The sequence below is a fragment of the Corythoichthys intestinalis genome, chromosome 22, assembly GCF_030265065.1.
Source record: "Corythoichthys intestinalis isolate RoL2023-P3 chromosome 22, ASM3026506v1, whole genome shotgun sequence".
Classification (NCBI taxonomy): domain Eukaryota; kingdom Metazoa; phylum Chordata; class Actinopteri; order Syngnathiformes; family Syngnathidae; genus Corythoichthys; species Corythoichthys intestinalis.
The window spans coordinates 11,317,779-11,332,356 of record NC_080416.1 but is presented as its reverse complement, the minus strand read 5'-3'; the positions used below and the strand labels follow the sequence as shown (position 1 = coordinate 11,332,356).

Sequence of the window (14,578 nt, the reverse complement as noted above, 5' to 3'; positions counted from 1 at the left end):
CTGACACATGATAGGGTGATCTTGCCTCCCCGCTTGAGTGTTTCTGTTTCACCTTGCCGTTTTGACCTCTGTCGACCAGAATGAATTGTCAATTTGTTCTCGGCGAGCCTTCTTTAACCTTTCAAAATGGAGACAGTACAAAGGGGTAAGACTAAGGTGACCGTGCGGAGTTTGCCCTTCTTGCCGGGGTCCCCCCGGCCCAGACCATTGGATCTGGCTGGCGTGATACATTTTTTTAAAAATTAATTACCGCCGTTATCGGGATAAATTTGATAACCCTACCTTAAGCCTAAACTCTGGATGAGTGTAACATATTATGTCTGTAACATTAAATACAATTAGAAAACGATTTAATTAAAAATATAGATATATTTAAAAAAAGGCATGGCCGATGTTTTTTTTCCGATTCCTATACTTTGAAAATGACGTGATCAGACCCGATCGATCGGGATGCTGATCGATCGGGACATCTCTACTAAAAGTTTACTAACTCTGTTCAACCATGGGGATTTTATTATAAAAAAATACAAAAAAAAGAATGATTTAAAAAAAAAAAAAAAAAACGGTTCTCGCAAACAATAATTAGACCAATGTGCTGGCAATGTTTAGGATCACTTCATAGATTTGCTATTGAGATTTTTGGACTGATCCATTACAGGATTACAGTACACTTCAGGATGTGGGTGGTCGATTTGTCAGTACACATATGTTCTTACATTTTACTTCCTAGTTGTTTACTCTGATCCCCACATTTGAGTTTACATTAAAGGAATACATTTCTTGTAATGGTCAACATGTAGAACGCAAGGGGATCCTTTTAGGCGTTAAATACTCTCAAGGAGTAGATTAATGACCAACTATTTAAACCGAAGTTGCACCAACCGTGAAAACTAATGGTCCGGAAAACACGATAAGGAGAGAGACAGCAAGAGAGAGAGATTCATCCTGATACACAAAAAATTGTCCGCAGACTTGGTGAACTTTTGACCCAAAGAAGGGTTTTTCCAAACTTGCGATATCACATTAGAACACACAGAAAGCTATTTTGCTGATAGCGTGCCTGCAGTTCACTGCAAACAATTACTGATGGAATCATAACTCTTAGGTTCCACCAGTGTCTTGGAAGTCCGTTGGTCGGCAAACTGGACATTGGATGTCCCAATAGTGGACCTTTGATAACACCTAAAGTACAGAACCACGTTCACACCATGCTGACGCTCACACATGGATACGTGCACAACTGCATGCTGCAATTTCCTTGACCTTTCTATCTCCTGCCAACATCCCAAGTTTAAGATCATTATCTGCAGACTGGGATCGTTTGAATCAAGTAGTGGCATTAACTGTGGTCATGGCCAAGTGGAACTGACTGGTCCAAAGAAGGTTTAAGGGGAGAAACGAGTCTTTGTTACAGTGAAAAGTTGGCCATATTGCGGTTTATTACGTCAGCTCTCGCTCGCCGCACATGTGTCAAAATGTATTAAACAGTCCAAATATTTTGTTACAGATACGCTACTTTAAAAATACAGAATTGCTGTAATTGTTCATGACGCATTATACGGTGCTTCATTCTGAACTAATAAGCATTTAATTGTATCCAGACATGAAGCAGAGCTTGCAATGTGGCAGGTGAGCAACAGAATTACACCAGGATTCTTAGAAATGCACTTTTTAAAAATACAAAAACTATACTCAAATAGACTCTCTTATCAAAACCACCACCACACACACTTTGTTTGACCTCAATATATTAAGTTACTATCACCCACATGTTCAGCCCAGCTTTATATTTCCATGCCCTTATTTACAACAAGCCAGCCCATTGAACTCCATTAAGAAAACAGTAAATTACTGGCGCAAACTGTGACTAGGGCTAATCCTATTGACCAACACAATGGACACTCGGAACAGACAAACTAAGCAGCTATTGGGAAAAGCAGCACACACAAGCGGCTACTCGTGATTATAGAGAGTCAAATTGATGTCGGGAGATGCACACATGAGGAATGATATAGATGAATGATCATAATAAGGAAGGAAAAGCCATTAGAATCTCAGAGTGACTTAAAGTGATTAAGAAGAACAACACACAATGTCAATATTGAAGTTTTCCTTGAATGTCATTAAGAAGGAATTTATGTCCTAATAACATTTAATAGAGATCACACTCATACATATAGGTCAAAAGTTGATACTAGTCGTACGCTCCTGCGCAAAAAATTACGTCAACGGAACCAACTCTCTTGATCGAAGAATTATTATTAAACAATAAACATCAGCATGATTTTCTCCCACACTTTATAATGCTTCCAAAGGCCACCTTCTCTCTCTAAAGGCAAGATACTGTAATGTACTGGTCCTTCTAAAAAAATTAGCATATTGTGATAAAGTTAATCATTTTCTGTAATGTGCTAATAAACATTAGACTTTCATATATTTTAGATTCATTACACACAACTGAAGTAGTTCAAGCCTTTTATTGTTTTAATATTGATGATTTTGGCAAAAAAGTCCAGAAAAAACAAAAATCCCTATCTCAAAAAATTAGCATATCATGAAAAGGTACTCTAAAGAAGCTACTAACCTAATCATCTGAATCAGCGAAATAACTCAAAACCCCTGCGAAAGATTCCTGAGGCTTTTAAAAACTCCCAGCTTGGTTCATTACTCAAAACCGCAATCATGGGCAAGACTGCCAACCTGATTGCTGTCCAGAAAGCCATCATTGACACCCTCAAGCAAGAGGCTAAGACACAGAAAGAAATTTCTGTTCCCAGAGTGCTGTATCAAGACACCTCTGTGGGAAGGAAAAAGTGTGGCGGGAAACGCTGCACAACCAGAAGAGGTGACCGCACCCTGAGAAAGATTGTGGAGAGGGGCCGATTCCAGACCTTGGGGGACCTGCAGAAACAGTGGACTGAGTCTGGTGTAGAAACATCCAGAGCCACCGTGCACAGGCGTGTGCTGGAAATGGGCTACAGGTGCTGCATTCCCCAGGTCAAGCCACTTTTGAACCTGAAACAGCGGCAGAAGTGCCTGACCTGGGCTACAGAGAAGCAGCACTGGACTGTTGCTCAGTGGTCCAAAGTACTTTTTTCAGATGAAAGCAAATTTTGCATGTAATTCAGAAATCAAGGTGCCAGAGTTTGGAGGAAGACCGGGGAGAAGGAAATGCCAAAATGCCTGAGGTCCAGTGTCAAGCACCCACAGTCAGTGATGGTGCCATGTCAGCTGCTGGTGTTGGTCTACTGTGTTTTATCAAGGGCAAGGTCAATGCAGCAAGCTATCAGGAGATTTTGGAGCACTTCATGCTTCCATCTGCTGAAAAGCTTTCTGGAGATGAAGATTTCATTTTTCAGCACGACCTGGCACCTGCTCACATTGCCAAACCCACTGGTAAATGGTTTACGGACCATGGCATTACTGTGCTCAATTGGCCTGCCAACTCTCCTGACCTGAACCCCATAGAGAATTTGTATGATATTGTGAAGAGGAAGTTGAGAGACACCAGACCCAACACTGTGGATGAGCTTAAGGCCGCTATCGAAGCATCCTGGGCCTCCATAACACCTCAGCAGTGCCACAGGCTGATTGCCTCCATGCCACGCCGCATTGAAGCAGTCATTTCTGCAAAAGGATTCCCGACCAAGTATTGAGTGCATAGCTGATTTAATTCATTGAAGGTTGACTTTTTTGTCACACTTTTTTGTATTGGTTGGATGAAATATGCACATTTTTTTAGATAGGGATTTTTGGTTTTTCTTGACTTTTTTGCCAAAATCATCAATATTAAAACAATGAAAGGCTTGAACTACTTCAGTTGTGTGTAATGAATCTAAAATATATGAAAGTCTAATGTTTATCAGTAAATTACAGAAAATAATGAACTTTATCACAATATGCTATTTTTTAGAAGGACTTAGAATATACAAGGGTATAAAGACATATCTGCACCTTTTGGAATTTCTCACATTTCTGCATAAAATCCCGATCAAATGTGATCTGATCTTTGTCAAAATCACACAGATGTAAAAACAGTGTCTGCTTAAATTAAAACCACCAAAACATTTATAGGTTTTCATATTTTAATGAGGATAGCATGCAAACAATGACAGAAGGGGGAAAAATAAGTAACGTAAGTGAACGTTCTGCCTAAGGAGACTTAAAGAGCAATTGAAACCAATTTTTACCAAACAATTTAAGTCAAGTGTGTGCCCAGTCACTGATGAGTGGTTGAGAGTTGCCTTGCCCATTATCAAACATACAACTGCTAAGAATTGTCTTAATGAGAAGCATTTTCTGATGTGCATCCTTGCTCGGTCAAAACAGCCGTCTGAAGACCTGCGACAAAGGATTGTTTATTTGTATAAAGCTGAGAAAGGATACAAAACCATCACTAAAACTCTGGATGTTCATCAAACGACAGTCATAGAAGTTGTCTACAAATGTAGAGAGTTTGGCACCATTGCTTCTCTCCCAAGTAGTGGCCGTCCACCAAAGATGATGCCAAGAGTTCAGTGCAGAATATTCAGAGAGGTAAAAAGGAACCCTATAGTGCTTGCTAAAGACTTACAGAAATCACTGGCACAGTCCACTATCTCTGTGCACACATCAACTATATGGGAGTAACACACAACGTCATGTGTGGAGGAAAAAGAAACAGCTCACCAACATCAACACCTCATCCCCACTGTGAAGCGAGCATCATGATTTGGGGCTGTTTTGCTGCCTCAGTAATTCGATTAGAAAATAAGATTCAAATTAAATTTTGTTGCTTCGAGTATTCATTTAATTAAAGTGGCATTGTTATGGTTTGTTTTGAAAGTATTTGCATTTAGTTTTGTTAATTTGGGTGGATACACTGCCCTCTATTGGCAACAGTGATTATGACACAACTCATTTCACATGGCTGAATCCTGCTGCTCCCTATTAAAACCAACATAAGCTAAGTTTTTGTTTGAGTTAATGTTAGTTTTTTTTAATGCATTCGTAATGTAGTTTATAGGCATATTTAGCCATTTTTTGTCAGAATATGTGTTTCAACCATTTATTAACAGCATAGTAAAAAAATTAAAAAGTTAGCATTTTATATCATTTCAGCTAACGGACTTTTGCTATGTAAGACAGCCAATTGTTCTTTTGTTGTACTTAGGTAGATCCTTATTTATTTATATATATATATATTTTTTTTTAATACTGTTTGAGGCTGAGCTCAGGTATTTTAAATTTTGATGTTCCTTATCTGATTACCTGATTATTCGAACTTTCTACCATATTTTACGGACTACAAGTCGCACCTGAGTATAAGTCGCGTCAGCCATAAAATGCCCAACGAAAAGAAAAAAAAACATTTACAAGTCGCACCGGAGTATTAGTCGCATTTTGGGGGCAAATTTACTTGATAAAATCCAACACATAGAACAAACATGTCATCTTGAAAGGCAATTTAATATAAAAATACAATGGAGAACAACATGCTGAATAAGTGTACAGTATACAGTGCATGAACAACGAAATGCGAATATACTGTCCTCACCAGGACGCTACGGCTCGGTCCTGGCTATTCAGCGGGATAAACTCCCAAATGACGATGCTGGACATCCGTATAATTTGCTGAATCAATTTCGTCCCCGATACCAAACAGGTTCGCATCGACGTAAATAAATGATAATTAGGTGCTTTTACAGCAATGACATGACACAAACGGTTAGCATGTGTTCGCTAGCATTAGCGCATCGTTCAAACAACCACACAACTGGCTCTAAGTGTCCGATCGCGGGTGGAAAACACACAACAAGAACAGAAAAGATGATACACACAGGCGTTGCCTCTGTAGAGATATTTTACAAGCATAAACAATGAACGTAGGTCCGCAGCCGTGTTTCTCTCTCGCTAACTCGCCCACTCACTCAGAGCTACATAGCTGTCTGTCTTCTTCTGGCGTGTGAGCGCTCTTCTTCACGTAAACAAATGCAAGTGCGCCCCCACGTGGGCGTGGAAGCGCCACAAACTAAAAGCATGTATTTCAATATAAAAAAGTCATTAATACAATTGAACACACATTGCCAAAGGCAGAACGCGAACGTGGCCATAGCTATTAAATTATTCAGATAACTATAGGCAAGGCAAGGCAAATTTATTTATATAGCACAATTCAACACAAGGCAATTCAAAGTGCTTTAGTATTTAACTATAGCATAAAGAACATGCTAACAAGTTTACCAAACCATCAGTGTCACTCCAAAACACCAAAATAACATGTGAAATGATATCATAATGTTGTTAATAATTTCACACATAAGTCACTCCTAAGTATAAGTCGCACCCCCAGCCAAACTATGAAAAAAAACTGCGACTTATACTCTGAAAAATACGGTAGTTCGACATCGATTAATTGACTACTAAAATTAATCTATTGCTGCAGCCCTACATCTAAGTAGTTATTACATCTTGATATTTTTTCCTGTTTCAACTTTCAATATAACAAACTAAAAAAAAAAAAAAAAAAAAAAAAAAACATTGTTTGTGTTACAACCCAGAATTGCAATCAACAAAATCTGGACTAAACAAACACGCCACCAGACTGCCAAAAACACAGGCAGGTGCTTGCATCGTTTTTTTCCCCCCTTCTTTTCTCCACACACACTCACTTTGTAGTTATCTGCAAATAAAGGTCTCCTAAGGCCAGGGTCAGATCCCCCTGGACCAGTCCAGCCCAGTTCTGGCTCCCAGATGTTCTCTTACTCACACACATCGACTCTCTATCATCTCTATCTTCCTCCCTCCAGTTAGCCAGACAGCTGGCAGCCATGTGACTGTAGGGGTTGTACTTCCTGCTTCCTGTCATTATAATAGATGGTCTGGTGTGGATTCCAGTGCCCCCTTCCACCAGAAAACACTGAGCGCGCACGCACACACAAGTCTGTCCTCATCAGCATCCCGCCTTTGCCCCTCCTATTTCCTTGACAGATCTAGGAATAGATCACCGCCACATGCAGAGGTACTAAATAACATGTGAAAAAAATGTGTGCAGAGGCATACAGTATACTAGATATTAACTTACTGGAGACAATATAATATTACTATTTTTTTTTCATTTAAAAAAAGTAGAAAAATACATCTATTTACTACTTCTTCGCAAATTCCGTCTTAGTGTTGACCATATGGATGTGTTTAGACATCTTAACATGCGCGCGCGCAAAACTTCACATGCCTCAATGAAAATGTAAACACGGTTGTAGAAATGTAGTTTTAAGTTTTCCTTCGACGCACACCAGAAGAGCTCCAAAAATCCGGCGGGAATAATTTTTGGGTCAGTTTTCAATGGACCGTCCTGGTTCTACTTACCATCAGGAGTCAGAACCGTTATGTGCTCTGTTTGAAGACACAACAAGTGACAGGCAGACATTGTCTCTCTGCCCTTTTCTCTGTTTTTGTGAGATTTTTAAGTCACTCCAGCTTTACCGGCTGTGAACTCGGCTAACCAAAGGAGTATCAAATTCAACCACCCAAAGTCCACAGTTTACTGCAACGTGAGACTTTATGGTGCCCCACTGAACTAGGTGAAAAGTCTGTTTTTGGACTTATTTTGTGTTGTTAGTTTTACGCTAGAGTCAAATATTCACCTTCAGATAGATGAGCAGTGAGCGGTGTTTGTGTCTCTTTGCTGTATAAGACCAATTCTTTTGGTTGGAAATCAACTTGTGTGATCTTGGAGGCCCCCAGCTTCTGCATCCTTCGTCTGGTTTATTAAAAAAACAAAAAACAAAACTCCGCTTACAATCATTTTTGGAGATTAAAAAAAACTGTAATAAGCTTTTCTAGGGATTTTTTACATGCCGTACCCAAGCTCAGAATCGGCTTGCAGTTGTAGCACAGAAGGGTCTGTGTCCCATTGCAGGGTCCTGACATCACCAACAGAGGGGGTAAAAGAGCAAACATGTTATTTGTGAATTTGCAGTGAATATATGAGTCTATACATCCTTGTTCAAATGCCAGGTTAACTCGTTGGCTACCATTTTGATAGACGTCTAATTTACTTGTACTGGGAGATATTATTTTTAAATACTGCACTGGGAGATCTTTCCATGAGTAATCATGTTTCAGTGCATTAATTCGCCCCACCCAGTTAAAATGGATTGGACGTCTATCGCCGTCAATGGTGGTCCGTGAGTTAATTAGATTAATTTACCACAAATTATTAGACATCAATCTTTATAATGTGGCTATTATCATAGTAATGCAATGACTTTGAGTGAAAATATTTCAAATTGAGGGGTTTTCAGAGCCATTTTTAAGCGAGATTTAAAAAGGGATAAATTTAAGTATATGATCTGTAATCAACACAATAGTAATAATGTAAAGACTTTAAATACAAATAACTCAAATTGATGGCAAATTATAGATGTGATTAAAAATATATTAATTGAATTATTATCTGTGATTAATACAATGATAATAATGTCATGACTTGAAATGAAAATACATTTCTCCCCCACCAACTAAAAGATTAACCTTAAGATATGTATATATATGTGTATGTATGTATGTATGTACAGTACTGTACAAAAGTTTTAGGCAGGACACCTGCCTAAAACTTTTGCACAGTACTGTATATTTTTATTATTTTATGTATATACAGGATATACTGTATGTATATATTTTTCCCAAGTGCAAGCTTCCATGATCCTAATAAATTTAATAATTTAAAAAATCTATATGCAGTACTGTGCAAAAGTTTTAGGCAGGTGTCCTGCCTAAAACTTTTGCACAGTACTGTATGTATGTATGTATATATGTATATATATATATATATATATATATTTTTTTTTTTTAATTATTATTATTAATTCAAGCAATATTCATTCATTCATTCATTCATTCATTTTCCATATCTTAAGGTTAATCTTTTAGTTGGTGGGGGAGAAATGTATTTTCATTTCAAGTCATGACATTATTATCATTGTATTGCTCACTAGTATATATGGCAGAAAACACAGACAAGGCTGAAAAAGCACTTTCTGCTCTTACACCCCTCTTTAAAATTAACTGCTGTATTTTAAGCTAAAACAGCTGTTGTGTTTGATAGAACAATATGTCTATATGATTCAGATTCATGGCGCTTTAAGCCCCCGAACTATTTTTAATTTGTCCATTTTACCCTGGAAACCCCGGTTTACAGATGTCGCGCAACCGTTTTTGTTTCAACCCAGCCATAAAACGAAGGTAATTAATTATATTTATTATTCAAAATGTCTGTCATTTTTAGCTCAGAATCATTAATTGATGTCTAATATTTCGTTTAAAAAAAAAAAAAAGACTTAAAAAAATTTTTTCACTCGCATATTTTAAACTTTTAAACAAATTATGTCACAATTAAAAAAATAGTGTCTGTAAAAAAGTCATGGATATCTACCTCATAAGTATTGCTTAATAGTATTTTTTTGCTACTGTCACATTTTCTCCGAGATGTTAGATGATAAATAATCGATCCAAACAAAGAAAAAATGAAAAAAAAAAAACATTTAAAAGGGGAAATATTTGAAAAAGAAAATCTGGACCACTCTGTGATGTCTGCGATTTTTGCAATGCGAGACTTGTTATATTACCGTGTTTCACCCATAAAATCGCCAAAAAGTCTGGCTGTGGCCATTAACAGCTGTGTCTTGACACTCAGTGAGACATGCTACACGGAGTGTTTTGATCGAAACAAGGTAAGTACGCGATAATATCTCGTTAAAATCATGGTGTCTTTAATTTTGCTATCTCATGCTCTCACCTCGAGTTAGGGTTTAGGAGTTTTTTTAAAAAATGTTAAGTTTAAATGCCCTCCTGTTCAAAATTTTTCGTCCCCCAGAAAATTGAGATTTTGGCTTTCCAATTATGTATCACACATGTACATATATAGGACAATTTAGAAATTTGGCCAAATTGGGGGTTAGGGTTACGGTTAGGGTTAGGGTTACTTCAAGTAACCTGAGTGTTTTCTGCCATATATATTTGATATAAATATCCATTATGGAGTCAGCTGCTTTAAAAACCACTTTGAGGAAATGATCAAAAAAAAAAATAATAATAATAATAATAATACAGGTGGGGAAAAATATGAAGCATCAATCAATAATAATGACAATGATATTCTATAATAATAATAATACAAAATGAGAAAAAAAAAAAACCATCAGTAATTTGACCTATTGACCGTTACGACTAGTCATGTAAGCGTGTCCAGGTGTAACCAATAACATATACGGACTCCCATTTCATAGCAAGATTAACAGTGAAGAATGGATGGGACATGTTATAACTAAAATTATGTTGTCTTTACTAAGAAAATGCCATTTGAACAGGTATCTGAAAATATTTCTCCCCAAATCCACTGACTGTACATTGAAGTTCATCATCAAACTCAGTATATTAACATGAAATACACATTTGAGGTGAACGTGAACATGTTTGACGTACTACATGGTAAAGCACCTGCCATGCATGATGATCATGTGGAAAACTGGCTCAACAGTCATTTATGCAAAGGAAAAATAAAAAAAAGTGGAGTCTGATGGCAGCCCTGTGCTGACATCTACCATTTGAAAAACGTTACACTTCCAATCAAACTTCACGTTTTGATGATACCTTTCAGGCCACTGAGTGCACCTATCAGACCTTCAGCCTGTGCCATTTCATTAACCTGCCAGAGTGGCTGTTTTTACAGTAACTGCCATGACACAGATTGTCAATTTCTGATTAAGGCTCAAACCACTGTGATCTTTACAAACTGAAGGAGACGGCCAGGCTCAAGAAAGAAATTCACCGGCAGAGTGCAAAGAAATCAAAGGAGAACTGACACGGTGGTGTTGTGATCCCATAAATCACGATGGCAACACAATAGGTGCCTTTCCATTGAGAACTGGGTTCCTACGGTTCAGGAGATTTGCTTACCTTGAGTCTCGCAACTCCGACTTGCTTTTTGAGATACCTGACCTAAGAAGTGACACACATACACACAAACACACAACCACAAATGGAGATGCTCAAAATGACATTGATCGTCTAGGGTGGGTTTGTTGGGAAAAAAATGTCAGTCCAAACTCCAACTCAAATTTCCAAAATTATAGTACAAAAAGACAGATTTCCTTAATCTGAAATATTTTGTGTTTAAACCCAATTCCACCCTTGGCGACACAAAAATGTGCTTGATGACCACTTTTAGACACGTCATTCAGTACACCTGTATATCGCCTCATTCATCCATGATTTTAGTCATTTATACAGTAAAATGATAATTATAGTTACGAGTTTTTGTTCAACAAAATTAATCATAGACTTCATAATGATATTGACGGGACACGAGGCGCGGGGCCGATTAATAGGGGGGCTGCATTGTTGGCGTGCCCATCAAAGCTGACCAAGTGGAACTACAGACAAAGAGCTTTTTTCGTTGAAAAGTCTTGTGAACAAATGCTTAAATCTCTGAATTCTTTATAGATATGGACGTAAAACAGTCTCGATTCTTGGTTAAAAGCAAAAAAAAAAAAAACATGCAGTTAGCATTTCTTTTATGTAAATATGTCGAAGTACGATGCTAGTCTGTCAGTCAATGTGACGGCCGCCATATGTAAACAGAGCTTTTCCGGTGAAAATTCTTGTGAATAAATACTTAAATCCCTGAATTCTTTATTAATGTAAAATGGTATCGATTCTTGGTTAAAAGCAAAAAAAAAAAAAAAAAAAAAAAACGTGCAATTAGCATTTATTTTACATAAATATGTCGAAGTACGATGCTAGTCTGTCAGTCAATGTGGCGGCCGCCATATGTAAACACAGCTTTTCCAGTGAAAATTCTTGTGAATTAATGCTTAAATCCCTGAATTCTTTATAGATATGGAGGTAAAACAGTCTCGATTCTTGGTTAAAAGCATTAAAAAAATAAAAAAAAAAACGTGCAGTTAGCATTTATTTTATGTAAATATGTCGAAGTACGATGCTAGTCTGTCAGTAAATGTGGCAGCCGCCAGATGTAAACAAAGAGCTTTTTCTGTTGAAAATTCTTATGAATAAATGCTTAAACCCCCTGAATTCTTTATAGATATGGACGGAAAAGAGTCTTAATCCTTGGTTAAAAGCAAAAAAACGTGCAGGTAGTATTTATTTTACGTAAATATTGCGAAGTATAATGCAATGCTGTAGCAGCTAATGTCTCCCATTGATTGTTTTTCACAACGTTTCAAAATGCATGCATGGTACGAAAAATGTAATAATTACCTCAAATCCTCAAACAAATCAATCCTGAGAAATTCCTTCCTGTTTGTATGCTCTACAGCTTTCGTACTTTTTCAACATAAATCCGGCGTTGGATCCCTGCATGTGTCGCTGCGACCGACTGCTAATAACTGAAGCGGATTGTGGGATGGCCCCCTACTTGAAGGCGAGGTGCACTGAAGATGGAATCTGACCCGTTAATATCATTATGAAGTCTATGAAAATAATATACCGTATCTGAATGGCTTTTACGCCACAGCTGAATATTTCTTTTAGCATCTGATGAAAATAGATGTGCTCAGTGGTCGTCACAATACAGAGTGTATGATATCACATGCATGACACCAGAACCTCACAACATGACATTTATTCTATGGTTCATTCTTACCTAAATCTGTGATGCGATGAACAAAACAAGGCAGAGAGAAAATGTCAAAATAAAATCTAATGAGGTCAAATCCTTTTAATTGCACAGCGCTTTGTGAGTCGCATGATGTGTTTAAATGATAAATGATGATAAATAATAACAATGTCTGACATTAGTGGTTAAATAGTACCTTACCTGCCTGCTGCTCCGCCATCAGCTGAATCCTGACTCTCCGTTTCACTGGGTGTGCTCATTGATTTGGATGGGGACAATGGATTTGGCACTGAAATAATGAAAATGCGAGTCTCAAATTACAAGATACAAAAAGCAACAATACAATTACACAATGATTCATCTTAAATTAAAACAAATTAAAACTACATAGCTCAGCTTCTAAGATGGCTTTCCAATTATGAGATGCTGTTTCAGTATGAGACTACAAGAGAACAGCATTTCAAAAAGCTGACTGCAAGTGAAAGACACCCTTGGGAGTACAAGTAGAAACTCACAGAAGATGATGATACAGTTTTAAGTATAGCATTGAGTCAGATGTAATACAATAGGAGCGAAATGCTGTAAGGTTAAGTCTATGAAGGAGATAAAGACCTAAAGGAGGCTCGGGTGAAATGCCGATACTCTGCAGCAGGGCCTCGGTTTCTCGACGCTTGCGGTCCAAGTCCGAGTCCTCTGAGGTGGGCTCTGTTTTCTGCTGGCTCTCTGCCTGCACACGAGGGTCCAAAAATAGATTCAAACATCCAGGTGTGTTCACTTCAATGCTGTCTAGTCAACTTACTTTTTTGGTTACCTCTTTCTTCTTCCTTTCTTCTTCTTTTCGCTTTTTCTCCTCCCTTATCTGGGCGAGGCGCTGCTTCTTGCGCTCCAGTTCTGCTTTTAAGTCACTTTTGTCCGACATGGTCTTAAATGGGAGCTTTTAGGAGATATTGCTTCATGTTATTATTTGTATTCCTTTTATCTGTATTAAGCATGCATCCAATGCTACCTTGCAATACACAAAATACACGATTTTTAGTCGCAATTTACCATGCAAAGCCAGTAGGCAGTTTCAGATGTTAATTAAAATGCCAGCTAGCAGTTCAAATCCTCAATCACTTTATTATCTGCATGCATTTGTAATTATTTTATAAACACGTTGATCAAAAACGTTTCCATCATACCTTGTCCACTCGTGTTGAATATGATGTGTCACGGAAAAAGATGCTGTATCACTGCTACGCCCGAAGATTTCAGCACATCCTTTATCAAGATGACATTTATACACAGGGCGTTTAATAAGCCACCAAGCAGGTCTTGTGAACCTTTCGGCGAGGTTTACACAAAGCCGCGACTGACACGTTGCATTTCAAATGGAGATGACTCTAATAAGACGGCAGGTGGTCCAGATGCGGAGGCAAAGGATGATGCTGAGAAAGGATGAGGAAATCCAACCTCCACAGACAAGACTCTATTGTGGTGGCTTTTGCTACACTGCCATCTTCTGGACTTTTAAAGAACTGAATAATAGTCCTTCTGTGTAAACACCGCCATCTTCTGGGCACTCGAAGAACGGAATTGTCTAAATATTGTTTACCAGACGACCTAAGTTTCCCTCAAATATGTATTCCCCCCGATATATATTTTCTTTTGGGATTTAAAGGGGGCGTAGCTGTCTTTTATTATTCATTATGCCTTGGCTAATGTTTTTCTGCTAGGTCCCGCCTTCTACAAGCTCTTTGACTCTCCTATTGGACACTGTACACATTGGACAACGCTATGTTACAGCTTCTCGGGCAGCTATTGGTCAAAATGCGTGTCAATCATTTAAGTAGCATTAACGACGAGTGACCGCAGAGGCGCGCATTGATTTTAGATCGGTGACCGCAGGTAAGTCGTTCTCGGAAATGTTTGACATTGTTAGCCAGAGCGCAAACATTAACGGAAAGTACTCCCACAATG

General features: G+C 38.0%; 1 protein-coding gene across 3 annotated transcripts in view; it reads right to left on the bottom strand.

Moving 5' to 3' along the window:
• The window catches only part of LOC130910417 (cytoplasmic dynein 1 intermediate chain 1), a 91,790-nt gene extending 77,219 nt beyond the window's left edge, over positions 1–14,571 (bottom strand). The window contains exons 1-6 of one of the 3 annotated variants that reach the window (XM_057827695.1): positions 13,801–14,571; positions 13,419–13,553; positions 13,232–13,346; positions 12,821–12,908; positions 7,845–7,904; positions 7,626–7,741 (exon numbers count right to left, since the gene is read on the bottom strand). In XM_057827695.1, coding sequence (XP_057683678.1) covers positions 7,626–7,741; positions 7,845–7,904; positions 12,821–12,908; positions 13,232–13,346; positions 13,419–13,538 — 499 coding nt within the window. In that variant the 5' untranslated portion in view covers positions 13,539–13,553; positions 13,801–14,571. The remainder of the gene's footprint in view (positions 1–7,625; positions 7,742–7,844; positions 7,905–12,820; positions 12,909–13,231; positions 13,347–13,418; positions 13,554–13,800) is intronic. The other 2 variants (XM_057827694.1, XM_057827693.1) reach the window with 2 other exon arrangements.
• Positions 14,572–14,578: the final 7 nt, after the last annotated feature.